The following is a 13,607-nucleotide window of genomic DNA, read 5'->3' as shown; positions in this document are numbered from 1 at the left end:
TCAGCAGCATTGTGTTCAGTCCACTCTGTCATTATGTCTCACTGAACAGGAGCCAGGATCAAGGATGAGGCCACCACGGGTTCTGGTGAGACTGGTTCATCAGCAGAGGTGTCGTAGAGACTTGACAGCGCATCGGCCTTTCTGCTCTTGGAGCATAGGTGATATGTGATTTGCAACTGAAAGCATGAAAAGAACTGGGACCAATGCGCCTGCTGTGTGCTCAACCGCTTGGCGGACTTGATGAACTTAAGGATCTTGTGGTCGGTCAGAACCAGAGTCAGTGATATCAGGTGTGTGGCATCCACAAACTGTGTGCCGGGGTTGCTGAGAGATGAAGTGCACTTAGAACTCTGGAGAAGGTTCCCACTGGTGACCAGAGGGGGAGACACAGCTCTTACTTCTGACACCAGGAGTGCAGAACGATATTGGTGCAAAACAAAACTAACAATTCGCTACCAAATCTTCTAGGAAAAACGTAAACAACTGCATGACGTGGTTGGAATCACTGGAACGGCACTCAGCTGGTGAAACTCAGTTTAAAACATTCATGTCTTGAAAAAATTGGGCAGGTTTCTCCAAAGTATTTTCCTTTTTTGAAATCCTTTTTTCGTGGGTTTTATGAGCTGGAACCCCAAAGTAGTTCACAAGCTGAAAAAAGTGTGAGCACCCTTCAACCCTGGTCTACAGGAATTGAGAGCTGGTCAGTTTAATAGAGGGTAAACATGGCAGTGGTGGGTATTAAATGAGGCCTTAGTTACAAGTGTAGCCAGTGTACGTAATGTATGTATTCCATCCCTGTGTCAGCAGAAAAAGGTCAGACAGTCTGACAGTCAATCAAGCGGAGCACTTACAAAAGTTGCACAAGAACATTTTTATACATATTGGAACTCGGTTTACACATAAAGCAAACTGGATTATTACGCCCACTAACGACTCTTGAAAAAAGTTAAGGCGAAAAATATGGTAATTTGGTTCAGTTTAGAAATGTCAGTGATAAGTAAACTTGACTCACATTAACAGTTTTATATATTTGTGAATGTGGCAGTGAAGCCTCTGGACACCTAATCGTTAACATAGCAGTCTCCTTTCTTGGTCTTGTCGGTGGCTTTCTCCGTTGACCCCATTTACTGTGAAGTAAAATACCAGTAAAGCACTAAAACAGCTCACACTCTGGTAAAGAAAATTAGTGATAGTAAAAACACATTCTCCAGTTACTGGCCCTTTTTCCAATGCTGTAAAAAGTTTAAAGTTGCTCATAATTGCAAACACACCTGCAACAGTGTAAGCTCATATTCCTTGAATGTTTATATCTGGGCCTGTCCTTGTTTTTTCATCTTTTCCTTTTTAAATTATCAATTTTTTCTGTGAAATGCAAGTCTCTAATTGTACTGTCACAGGTTTATTTTTTTCATTTCACAATATTAAGATTCAAAATTTACCAAAAAAAACAATTTTTTATTCGAAGAATCTATTGTAAAAGAATTTTACAAAAGTAGAGTTCCTTGCATATGATTTCCAACTTCTGACAGATGGACCTCAGCTGCTGTTGAGCAGGCATTCTTGAATGTTCATTATAGAGACAAGTCTCAAACTGATATTTTTTAATAATTCTGTTAAATTTTCCTATCTTATTGCAAACATATTTTTGTGGGCCAATACCAATACTGATTATTAGTAGTCAAGAAGACCAATCACCAATATTTGAAGCCAACATTAGTTACGAGTTACGCAACACTTTGTGAATGGATTTTAGGAGCTTGGGCTGACGTGTCTGCTTGCGCTGCTTTCGAAGTGCCGAAAAGCCGGCATCATTGATGAGGATCCACACGGCAACGAGACGGACTCTGACAATGACGAAAGGGAACCTAGCGTGTTTCATAGAAATGCAGCCTAGCCGTTCATTTCAGATACAGAAGATGAGGACTTTGATAGATTTGTGGATGCTGATATATGACAGAAAAAAGAAATCACAACCAACTCAGTTTTGCTCCCCCTGCCTTTTTAAACACACACTAGCATTAATTTTACTGGTATGTTTTAACGTGCCCGCGCCTTAAAATCCGGTGCACCTTTTGTATGTGTCAAATACCGAAAAATCTCCCATCACTGAGGCTGCGCCCTATGGTCATGAAAATATGGTACCTTGTATAATTTTTTTCAAAATTACATGAAAGAAACAAAGAAAACTGAAATAAGTGAATGTACTAACCTAAACTTGATGGAGGGATAAAAGAGCCACATGTGGATCCAGAGCCTTGGGAGGTCTGAACTACTTCAAGTAATTAAACAGGGACGGACTAAAACTGCATTAGTAAGTGCTCATACAGGGCACAAAGCAATAAAGGAAAAGAATAAAAACCATCCACACATTCCGCCTGCAAACACACTTTTTCGTGCACTTACAGAATTCTGTGCGCTTATTTGATTTAACTGTTAATTTGTATTGCACACTATTAGGTCTTTTTCTCAACAACAAACTCTGAAAGTTGATAATTCATCACAGATGGATGAACCAAAGTTTTCCAGCATATCCCAAAACATCAAACACAGAGAGGTTTGGGCAGTCCACAGCTCTCAAGCAAATTCCTGTCCTCAGTAAGTCCCCTCTGTCTGCTGAATGAAATGCTTGTGCAACAGCTGAGAAAAAAATGAAACAGAAGATGAAAAGCACCAACCCTGGCTAATTAGGCATGGTTTGGTTATAAGTCATTGCTGAGTGGTCAGACAGAGACCACAGACATTCCTCCAGACAAAAACACACTCACACTTTGGTGTCAAGTTTGCTTTTTTGTGCTTTCTGCCATTACTAATGGAAATATTTTAACTGGAAATTTGCAGGAAAAACTGACTGTTTTTTTCTGACGGGGTTTGTTTGTGGCCCTTTTTACTGATCCTGAATATTTGTATGGATCTTTCTTATTGCTTTCAGTTAGTGGGTGGTCAGGAAAGGGTTAACAGGCTGTGCTGTATAAATCTGCTTTAAGAGTCTGCTGGAAGCTACTGGTTCAGCCTTTAAATACAGTCACTGGAATCTTCCTAACAGTGTTTGGAGCAGAGCGATCAACTGCTGAGCATTATTCAGGCTTTGAGAGGTGCTGGTGTTTGAACATCACACCACTATCAGAAAGGATGAAGATGCTCTTCTTTGCTTTTATGCTGCTTCTGTGCCTGCCAGCAGCCCCAGCAAGAAAGCTTAGACGGGATTCCCAACTGATTCGTGGATCTGTACCTCACAGGCGGCTGACAGGACACATTAGTTACAATTTCAAGTCAAGGAGGGTGAGAGCTTTCTTACAGACGTTCTTTGACCTAAAATATAAGCGAGCTGCCTTCTGTTTTCCATTAGCACAAGTGTGCTTTCAAGCTGAATTAAGTTTTAATATGTGTTTGTGTAAGAAAACAACCCCCAACTAAATGGGTTCTGAAGGTAATTTTAAAAAGGAAAAGCATTACTAAGAGTCATTTTTACCTGAAATAAATGTTTAAGAATTTATAGTAAGAAAACCTACAATGTTTGTAGAAATGAGTTAAACATACAGATTAAACATGCTTAACAAAAGCAGAAATGACTCACCTTATAAATGTCACCATAAATATTTATGAAGAGGAAAACCCAATCGTTTCAAGTTAAATGGGTAATTCCTTATTGAGCTGTTGGATTAGGTTAAATAATTGTTATTTTTTTCACTTAAAAACCCCAGTTGATTCAAATTATAAAAGAAAATCAATCTTTTTACGATTTTGTCTGTTGTCATTTGCTTTCATATTGGGTAACAACAGATCCTATAAACACCATTTTTTCTTGTCAACTTATTTAGCAATTCAGTAAGAGAAAGATATGTCTCTAAGAATTTCCCAGCTGAGACTACAAGAATTTCAAATATTCAAAGACGGGGTTTTGTTTTAGTACCCTTCATATGTGATCAGCTTAATTACATTAACTTGTTGTTTTGGTCTTTAAAGGTTTCTTCGTGTGGCTTCTGCTATCAATCAGCTTGGATGTGTTCTTTATTTTTTAACATAATTTAAAGTGTTTACATAGACAGTTGTTTCTTGTGAATAGTCTGTGGCCCTGGATTGGAAATTTGAATAATAACTTTTTGGAGGTTCAGCTACTAAAGCAGTGAAAATGAAAATTTAAACAGTGGTGATGCAAGATTCTATCTTAAATCAGTCCCTGGGGAGTTAACTGCTCTGTTTAGCTTGGCTTTGCAGTAAAGATTCCTTTAGTTGCAGACCTGCAGAAAAGTTTAGAGTCCAAGTACTCAGGCTGTGAAGTCATTAGACTTGAGGTCAGGATCCATCTCATCCATCCAAAAATAAAGTTTATTGAGATCAGTGGCTAAAGGAGACTTTGTTTTTGTATTTGAAAGTCAAATGAGCCATCAGTTGGTGTGCTTTGTGTATATGAAGATTACCGACTACTATAGTCCTTGTGTTGTGTTTCTGTTGAATGTAAGAGGAGTCTGTTCATATCTGACTATTAACTGTATATGTGTGACCTATAAGACAATTTTAGAGAGAAAAACAACAGATTTAACCTTGAAATAAAAATGATATATGAGGCAAAGAATGCACATTTAAAATTTACTGACATCTGCGTTCACACTGCAGCACTAAATCAAAGTATAGCCATACCTTATTTACAAGCTGTTTGGAGGTATCACTGTGAGATATTATAAAAATGGTCATGGCTGTGAAAAGAGTGTGTTGTCTCCTGCAGAGGACCCCTCGTTCTGATGATGATCCTGGTGCCATGACGCCAACAGACAGTAATGCAGATGGTAAGAACCAGAGCTGTCTGACACCTTTCTGTTCTTGCTCACCAAGGAAGAACAGGCAAATTCTGTCTAAAGGTTAGATTAGGTTTGAGCATGCAAGCAAAAGAAACAAAGCTGTGTTTAAACTTGGACAGAGAAAACCAGAAAAGATGAAACAGAAAATGTCTAACTATGGAACAGTAAAATTAATAATAGTAAAAAACGGGGAAAAAAAAAACTTTAGAAGAATTCAGGATGTCAACATTGACCAGCTGGTGACAGACGTTTTCGTCCCATCTAGGTCTGGTATTACTGCCAAACTAAAGCATACAATTGATTTGAATTTACAATTCAGTTTGATTTCCGAGTCAACACAATTTCATTAGATTTCAATATATTGTTAAATTTCCTTTTATAAAACAATTCAGGGGGCAGCACGTGATGTAGTGGTTGGCACTCAAGCTTTCTCTCACATCGACAAGGTTAGAATCCTGGCTGGGTCCTTCCTGTGTGGAGTTTGCATATTCTCCTTGAGCATGCATTGGTTTTCTGCTGCTTTCTCCCACAGTCAAAAAACATGCTTCACAGGTTGATACAAATTGTTCCTAAGTGTGTATGGCACTCTGCAACAGATTGGCAACCTCTCGAGGGTGTACTCCATGTCACCCGACAGTAGCTGGGATAGGCTCCAGCAGCCCTGAAACCCCAAAAGGGATTACGTGGGTTTGGAAGATGGATGGAAACATCTGTCGTTAGCAGTTATGAAAATATTTTCTTTAATTAACTAGTGATTTTAACAGAAAAAGTTAAACTTTTCATGTCGAAGCTATCAGTTCTTATGACAAAAATGTTTTTTTGCCTCAAAAATGCTTGAAATTGCTACACAAGAAAATTCCCATTTATAGATCCAATTGATTTTACATCAACATGTGAATATTAATTTATATAAAATATTTTTAAACCAGGCCCCAAAAATAAGACAAATTGAGTCAAATGTACACAAAAAATAATCTTTTACATGTTCATATGCTGGTGTGTGATGGTTGTTTGAACACACAAACTTGTCCTCTATGTGCAATTATTTATTGAAAAAGAGCTTATTTATTCATTAATTTATTTATTGAAAAAGAGCTGCTGAAAACAATTTGGTTGCGCACTGCATAATGATAATAAAAGATTCTGATTCTGAAACTTACCAATTATTCAAACTATTTTTGTACTGACTTTCAATAATAAATTACAAAAAATCTTCTGCATTTTTTACTTTGGAAGTTTATTGTAGACATTACAAGTTAGAGTAAAACTTCCATGAACTTTGAGTATTACCCTTTTATGCAACGTACAATTACCCCTTTTCAGATGTGTTAAGTTTTTTCCCAGATTCTGTCTTTGGTTATTTGCAGCTCAAGTTGATCAATCTATGCAGCAAAATAACTTTTAACAAGTCTTTTACCCTTTTTCTTGCAGACCTTCCCACTTGTCTGTTGTGCGTTTGTCTGATTGGCTCAGTGTATTGTGAGGAGGTCAGTCCAGTCATCACCTCTGTTCCTGCTCTCCCTAAGGAATCTACCTACCTATATGCACGCTTCAATAAGATCAAAAAGATCAACAAGAAGGACTTTGCTGACACAGGTAAATTTGTAAAGCCAAAAAGCTTGTAGTTTGAACAAAGTTTTAGAGTTTCAAATGGGAACTTTTTAGTACGGCTTGAGTTAGAAGACTAAGTTAGCCAGCAAACCTTGTAGAATCCAGGGATTATAAAAATTACACATTGTAGTACTAAAACAAGTGCACATTTTAAGACAAATTTATAAGCTACCACCAATTATCCATCCATTATTTTCCACTCATCTGGGAGTGGGTTGCGGTGGCAGTAGTCCAAGCAAAGATGCCCAGACATCCTTCTCCCTCCCCAATTACTCTCGAGGCGTTCCCAGGGGTCTCTTCCCAGTGATGCCTGGAACTCCTCCCCAGGGAGGCATCCAGGAGGCATTTGGTCCTGATGCCCAATTTGCTAAACTGGGCTCACTTCATGTGGAGGAGCTCTACTCTAAAATCTTACCAGTTGACCCGGCTCCTCACCCCAGATTATGTAGTGCCTTGCCAGTCGGTTAAGGAAAATCTTCTTTGCTGGGACCTCAAATGGAGACCCTGTTTTCTTTCACTGTGAATTGGCAGAGACTTTTTTTTACACCAGGTGCCTTTCCTGACACAACCCTGTATTTTCAAGGCACAGGGAGAATCAGATATGCAGCAGCACGAAGGGGTCTTGCCTAAAAATCCACACAGAATTTTTTCTTATATAAATAAAAATGGATTGGATTTTTTGTGCTTTTCCAGACACTCAAAGCGCTTACAATGTGTGTCCATTATCCATTCACTCCTCATTCATACTTGGTGATGGTAGGCCAATGATGTAGCCACAGTAGGGTACCATTACCAAGTATGTATGACTGGAGCAGACTGACAGAGATGTGGCTCCCCGTACGTGCCTACGCCCCCCTTGACATGTCTGAATAAACCCCTATTGTGATCTAGGCCAACTTTTATTTATTTTGATCACGGTTGAACATTTTTTGTGTTGGACCGGATGGAAAAGGAAAGAAGGGAAGAAGAGAGAGGGATGTTAGAGAGGGGGGTAGGAGGTAGGGGTGTGAACACAAACCTCATCACCGCGGTGATAAACTCATCACCGCACTTTTTACATTTTTTTGTTGAAAGTCTTATTGGTTTAAAGTTCTGCATATGGTGTGTGATTGGAACTATAATCAACACATTAAACACATTCATTTTTGCTGATAATTTACTTTTTCTGCTAGTCCTGTGTTCAGACTTCAAGGGTTTCTGGGGGAAACCTTTTATTACTGTTCTCCTTCACTCCCTAAGCAGCGCCTCTAATTGCCTCTACGCTGCCTCTACGCTGCCTCTACGCTGCGTGCACTTCCTCTTCTTACACACACGCGTGCGGTTTCAGCAGCACACACACATCCTTATTCTACAACAGAAGTTTCCATCTCACGAGGAAATACGACAAATTTACTGCGTTCTAATTATTAATTTCCATTGTATTCATTTGCATTACAAGCTGCGTGTGTTCTTTAGTGCGCGACACGGACGCCCGCCGGAGGATTTTGTGTTGGGGGGGGGGGGGGGGGGGGGGGGGGTTATTACCGTTTACATTCGCACTGTTAGATTTCGATGAATATCACTACATGTTTTGTTTGGAAACTATTTTGTGCAGCGCAAAGTTAGATGTCTGTATAAATAAAGGCAGAGCCTCCTGCGCCGCCTTGTTCATGGGTGTCAGGCTTCATGGGTACCGGAAAGGTGACAAAGTGTCTCCAGTCTGTTTATTACTAGAAAATAGAAAATATTCTGAGAAGATTTCTGTACCAGAGAGCACAGGTGAAGCCTCACGTGCAGCTCCAGAGCGGTCCACTGCAGAAGAATCAACACGCACCCCCAACACACGTGTGTGCGCTCCTTCCTCCAACACACGCAGCACGCTGACACACACACATACACATAGTCATTCTACAACACCTATATAGTTAGTCCATTAGTTAGATAGGTAGTAGTAAGTTGTTACTGTTGTTTGTTAATAAAGAATACTGCATTGTAATTGTATTCATTTGCGACGCGGCCGCCGGGGGATTTTGTGTTTGGTGGGGGGGGGGGGGGGGGGGCACAGCAGCAAGGGCAGCTAGGACCCCCCCCAAGACTCGCACGGCAGCAGATAGAGAACAACCGCCCTCCAGGCAATCACATCCACGAGAACAGGGAGGCATGGGGGGGACAGAGAGCTCCAGACCAACCAAAAGAGCCCCCCCACACACACACAGACACACCGCCAGGAGGGCGAATGCCGGGCTCCGCCCCAGAAGAGCAGCCCCAGCCCCAGACGAGCAGCCCACCACCACCCAAGAGTTCTGGGCATCCCCCGCCCCAACCCCAGGCACGAGCCAGGGCCCCCCAAATAAGACCCACCCCACGCTCCAGGCAGCCACCCACCCTGCCCACGGTTGGTCAAGGAGAGAGCAAGGCAGGGGTGACCACCTTTTCCCAGGAGGAGGATGCCGAAGAGAAGTGGGGGTCTACAAGGAGTGTTATAAACATGGCCCAACCAGGCTCAACTGCAGTTGGAATTCTGGCGAGGCCCAGCGCTCAAGGGCAAGGACCAGAACCCACATCACAGGGACATGGACACCCCCAGGCTCAGATGTGATGTGATCCCCAGCTCTTGGTCTTGCCAGAGAACTCAGGGATCCCTCTCCCTGTATGGGGAGAGCGCTGCTGGGCCCAGGATGTCAGCACCCAAGGGACACGACCACCGTCACCGAGGGTCTGGTACCCCCCTCAAGGGATGGGGTAGGGGAAAGATGGTCTGAGGTCCCACCTTCCTTGTGAAATGCATGTGTGTGTGTTTGTGAGGGTGGGTGTGGGCATGTATGTGTGTGTGTTGGACTGTATAGTTTGAGGGGTAAAAGGTGTGTATACTAAGAGGGTGCAAAATGACTAAATGTCTAAGGTACAGTTAAAATTGGCGGGTAGGGCAGTGAGAGGACATCTGCTACTTGCTGGCAGTGATGTCCAAGCAACCCCCCTACCAAGGGCCCTACATGTCTAAGGTGCAATTAAAATAGAGAGGGGGGGGCTGTTTCTATACGGCAACCATGGGAGGGGGACCACTGCCAAGTAGCTCCTCCCCCCAAGGTGCATTGCAGGCTGCCACCCCCCACCCCCCCTCAACACCCTAATATTTGATTATATGAGGAAGAGGATACGTTGGGGACACCTGGTATACTGTCCCCTGGTACTCAAACAACCATCCCCAAGCAATCCCCCCCCCCCCCCCCCCCCCCCCCCAGGACAGGGCCAACAAGCCACCCCACTCCCACCCCCCGCACCCAGTTGTGGGAGCAAGGGCACATGGCCAAAGTTTGTCTGGAATGACGGTATCGCCGTTTGTCAACCCCCTGCCTACGATATACTGGTGCCACATGCTCTGATGGCCATCCTTGTGTTCGAACATGGTGGTTGTTACAGACAAACTGTGACAAGCACAGAAGTCCAACAATCACACACCAGGAGGTTCAGATCAGAGAGGCCATTTCTTCCAGGGATGCCCTTCTGGGTGCCACTGTTGTTGCCCACATGAGCACTCAAGGCCCCCAGGAGGACAATGAAGTTCCCCAGTTGAGGCGTGTTCCACAATGAATCTAAATTTTTGGTAGCAGGGATACCTAGCGAAAGCTGACATGTCTTAAATGGTATGTGACTGGAAAAAGCTTGGAAACAATTATTCCCAACAGGACAGCATGCTGAATCTGTTTTAATAAATCCATGCAATATTTCAACTAAAGCAGCTCACGGTTATTGACCTCTTAATTGTTTTTGATTCCAGTGACCTTGAAGAGAATTGACCTCACAGGAAACTTGATCTCAGAGATTGAAGAAGAGGCCTTCTCCAAGCTGTCTATGTTGGAGGAACTGTCTCTGGCTGAGAACAGACTGGTTAAACTTCCTACTCTGCCAACCAAACTGTCAACCTTCAACGCAAACCAAAACCTTCTTAAAACAAAAGGAGTAAAGGCTAACATCTTTAAGGTACAACTTACTAATGAAAAACTACTTGTTAACATTCCCACCTTAATTTAACCCCAAAAGGAGGGTGGTTAACAGTTTTGTTGAGCATGTTTTGGTAAAATTTTCCAACAGAAACTGACTATGTTGGCAAACTTGTTCCTGGCTGACAACCTGCTTGACGCTGTTCCCAACATCCCAGAGAGCGTCCGCATTCTACATTTACAGGTATGTAACTTTGACCAAAATTGTATTTTGCACACAAATTATATAAGATTTTTATTCCAAATGAAACTTAGAAAGTATCATTATATACCAGCATTTGCTTAAGTTATGTTGGATGCCTATGTATTTGCTAAGAAATTCATGTTGGAAAAAGTAAATGAAACAAGAATGAGACTAATATTGGCAAAGATAAGCTTGTTTTGTCTGATCAATACATTGGGCTGCATATCTCAGTTTGGTTTCTCCCAATGAATCTGAGCTGCATTTCAGTGTTCTAACATCATTCAAATTTCAATGCAAATATTCACTTTTCTCCTCACCACTCTTCATTATCTTTAGAACAACAACATCACTAATGTCACCATAGACACCTTCTGCAAGTCCGACAACAATTACTACCTCCGACCAAGTCTCAGTGAGGTCCGTTTGGATGGCAACCCAGTGGTGCTGTCCAAATACCCCGACAGCTTCACCTGTATGAAAGTACTTCCAGTTGGACGGTACCGCTGAGGAGCAGCTAATTCTAATGTACCTCTTTTTGTTAATTAAGCAGTTTTTCGTACACCAGAGTCCATTAGATGTACCACAGTATTCTGGACTTTAGGTTGCTCATTACACTGTGTGAATCAAGGTGTTAACATCCTTCTTTAGCTAGTTTCACTGTCAGGTCAAAAAACAACTCATTGGACTTGTGCAATTTCTCAATTCCTCTGTAAGTCTGTTTTATCTAAGTTTAAGTTGCTTTTCAAAGCCTGCCACTGAGAGACAGAGTCAGTCTTAGCTATAGCAAAAGCTTCAAATATTCTATTAAACAAGTGATATGTGCTGTTTTTTTATTTGCTTCAGACATTAATTTTAATGTGTATGATGAACAGTAGCCCCAACCGAGGTACCTTCTTTGTATATCTTAGGTGGGATGGGACACAAAACAACATGCAGTCCTGTAAAAGAGTTTGTCTTTTAACCGGATACTTTTCATTACCCCCCCCCCTCCCCCCCAAGTATTGATTTAATTAATTAAACCTGTATGTCAAGGCAAAGTAATTACCTCATAAACCTAATCTAATAATAATACCAATGACCAGAGTCCGGTATTTAAAAACACGGGCACTCACTCTCTCTGGTGGCTGTTGGGGAATTGTTGCTCACTATATTCTGCAGATATCTGAAGGATCATTAACATGAACAACTTGCCTAAAATCCAACATCTCAGTCTGACTTAAAAAGAGACTCTGTGGCTGTGGACTGGCGTAGTCGTTTTTTTTTTTATTCATGAACGTGCTGCCTATCTTTAGTGTTCTGGTAAAGGAATTAGGTTCTTCAGGGTTTTCTAGCATGGGAACTTTAAGCATAATTGGTCAAGGCAAAATGTCTAAGTCTTAAATCAGCCCCTGACTACCATACTAACAACATCATGTTTGCCAGTTACTTTATAGACATAAAATGTTTTTTATATTTTAGAAGTTACAGAAAATACCATCCAAACTGCAGAAACTTTTGGCTTCACTGATCCACCAAATACTTGAGTGAAAGTCTTTACGCTAGTCCAAATATTTCAGTCAAATGTGAGACAAGTCAGGGCTGCATGGTCAAGCTTAGTCAAAGGAGCTGGTGCAAAGGGAAGCCCCTCCCGGTCATGGAATCTGCCTTTTTTTTTTTTTTTTTTTTTAAATGATTTCCTGAAAGATCTGAAATTTTCTTGCCGGAGAACCCATTCAAAAACTAAACACAATCTTTAAAAACTAAAACTGCTATCACTATGTTTGGCAGTGTCAGTTGATCTACAAAAGGTTGCTATGGAGATCTGCTCGATTTTTCATAGATCTTTTGCCCTGGACCCTGTTTTGTTTCTTTTTGGCCAGTCAGAGAGGTTGCCTGTGTTACCTAGATAGATGAGGTTGCTTCACAAACTTTTACACCTGGCTAGGAGATGTTCAGGAGATGTGATACTACAATGGATTCAAGTGCAAACTCCATCCATTACACAATGGTACAGAGAGACTTTTTCCAATGGAACGCCTCAGTGCCTGATTAAATTGTAACTCCGACCTTTTCTACAAGACCTGGCAGCCTTATCTAGATCACCTTCCTCGAGAAATTGTTGATATACTTTGTACAGGAGGCTCACTTTTTGTATTCCAAAGTAATTAGTAACTGCTTTAAGAAAATATCCCAACATGTTATTCTAACCTAGATTTTGTGTGCACCTTTAACTAGTTAGATCTGTGCTGTGCTGTGTTGGTTTGTGTTGTATTCTTTTCTTGAAAAGTTAATAAAGTATAATTACAAAAAACTGCTTAGTCATAGTTTACTCTGGGTTTAGCTTGAGCAGTTGGTCTGCACAATAAATCGCAAATTTATCATTATCGCAATATCAAGTGGTGCTATATACATTTCGCAAAAGACAGCAAAAATTGCAATAAATGGTTACATTAAATGTGCTACAACAATCTTATGGCAGCTTGAAGTATTTAACGAATCAAATATATCCATTTATGCAGTTGACCAATTGGGTGGACGCCTTCACCTTATTGACTAATTGGATGGAGCCCTTTTATGTTAGATGTTCACCTCCAATGTAGATGAGATTATAATGTAGATTATAATTTTTATACTGTTGCAGTGTAATGGAAATGATGTTTTTGGTTGTTTTGCTATTTATTCATACACCGCAAGTTACAGTCAGGACCATAAATATTTGGACAGAGACACATTCTTCCTAATTTATTTTCTGTTAATTTTAAATAAAACAACTCAGATGCCATTGAAGTGCAGACTTTCAGCTTTTATTTCATGGGTTGAACAAAAACATTGCATAAAAATGTGAAAAACTAAACACAATCCCTTCATTTCAAGTAATTGGACAATTGGACAATGAAAAAAGTGAAAACAAAATGGTCATTACTAATATTTGGTAGAAAACCCTTTGTTGGCAATGACAGCCTGAAGTCTTGAACTCATGGACATCAGCAGATGCTGGGTTTTCTCCTTCTGAATGCTCTGCCAGGCCTTTACTGCAGCGGCAAACAGTTGCTGTTT

General features: G+C 41.0%; 2 protein-coding genes across 4 annotated transcripts in view; one reads left to right on the top strand and one right to left on the bottom strand.

Moving 5' to 3' along the window:
• The window catches only part of cenpp (centromere protein P), a 142,040-nt gene that overhangs the window by 80,928 nt on the left and 47,505 nt on the right, over positions 1–13,607 (bottom strand). The window lies entirely within an intron of this gene.
• ogna (osteoglycin, paralog a) lies at positions 2,806–11,675 on the top strand. Its single transcript, XM_004086123.5, has 6 exons — positions 2,806–3,279; positions 4,724–4,784; positions 6,228–6,392; positions 10,165–10,367; positions 10,479–10,571; positions 10,908–11,675. Exons 1-6 carry the CDS (start codon positions 3,130–3,132, stop codon positions 11,076–11,078), a joined length of 843 nt encoding a protein of 280 aa, XP_004086171.1. The 5' UTR covers positions 2,806–3,129; the 3' UTR covers positions 11,079–11,675.

Source organism: Oryzias latipes, chromosome 5 (genome assembly GCF_053564925.1).
Source record: "Oryzias latipes strain Hd-rR chromosome 5, Olatipes_Hd-rR_3.1".
Lineage (NCBI taxonomy): Eukaryota > Metazoa > Chordata > Actinopteri > Beloniformes > Adrianichthyidae > Oryzias > Oryzias latipes.
Note: the sequence above shows the minus strand (reverse complement) of the source record. Positions and strands in the feature narration are given on the sequence as shown.

Bases quoted from the DNA above. Each gene is read 5' to 3' on its own strand.
- ogna (XM_004086123.5), top strand. From the start codon at position 3,130: ATGAAGATGCTCTTCTTTGCTTTTATGCTGCTTCTGTGCCTGCCAGCA. The intron at 4,785-6,227 runs GTAAGAACCAGA...TTTTTCTTGCAG, and splicing joins AACAGACAGTAATGCAGATG to ACCTTCCCACTTGTCTGTTG. The intron at 10,368-10,478 runs GTACAACTTACT...ATTTTCCAACAG, and splicing joins TAAAGGCTAACATCTTTAAG to AAACTGACTATGTTGGCAAA.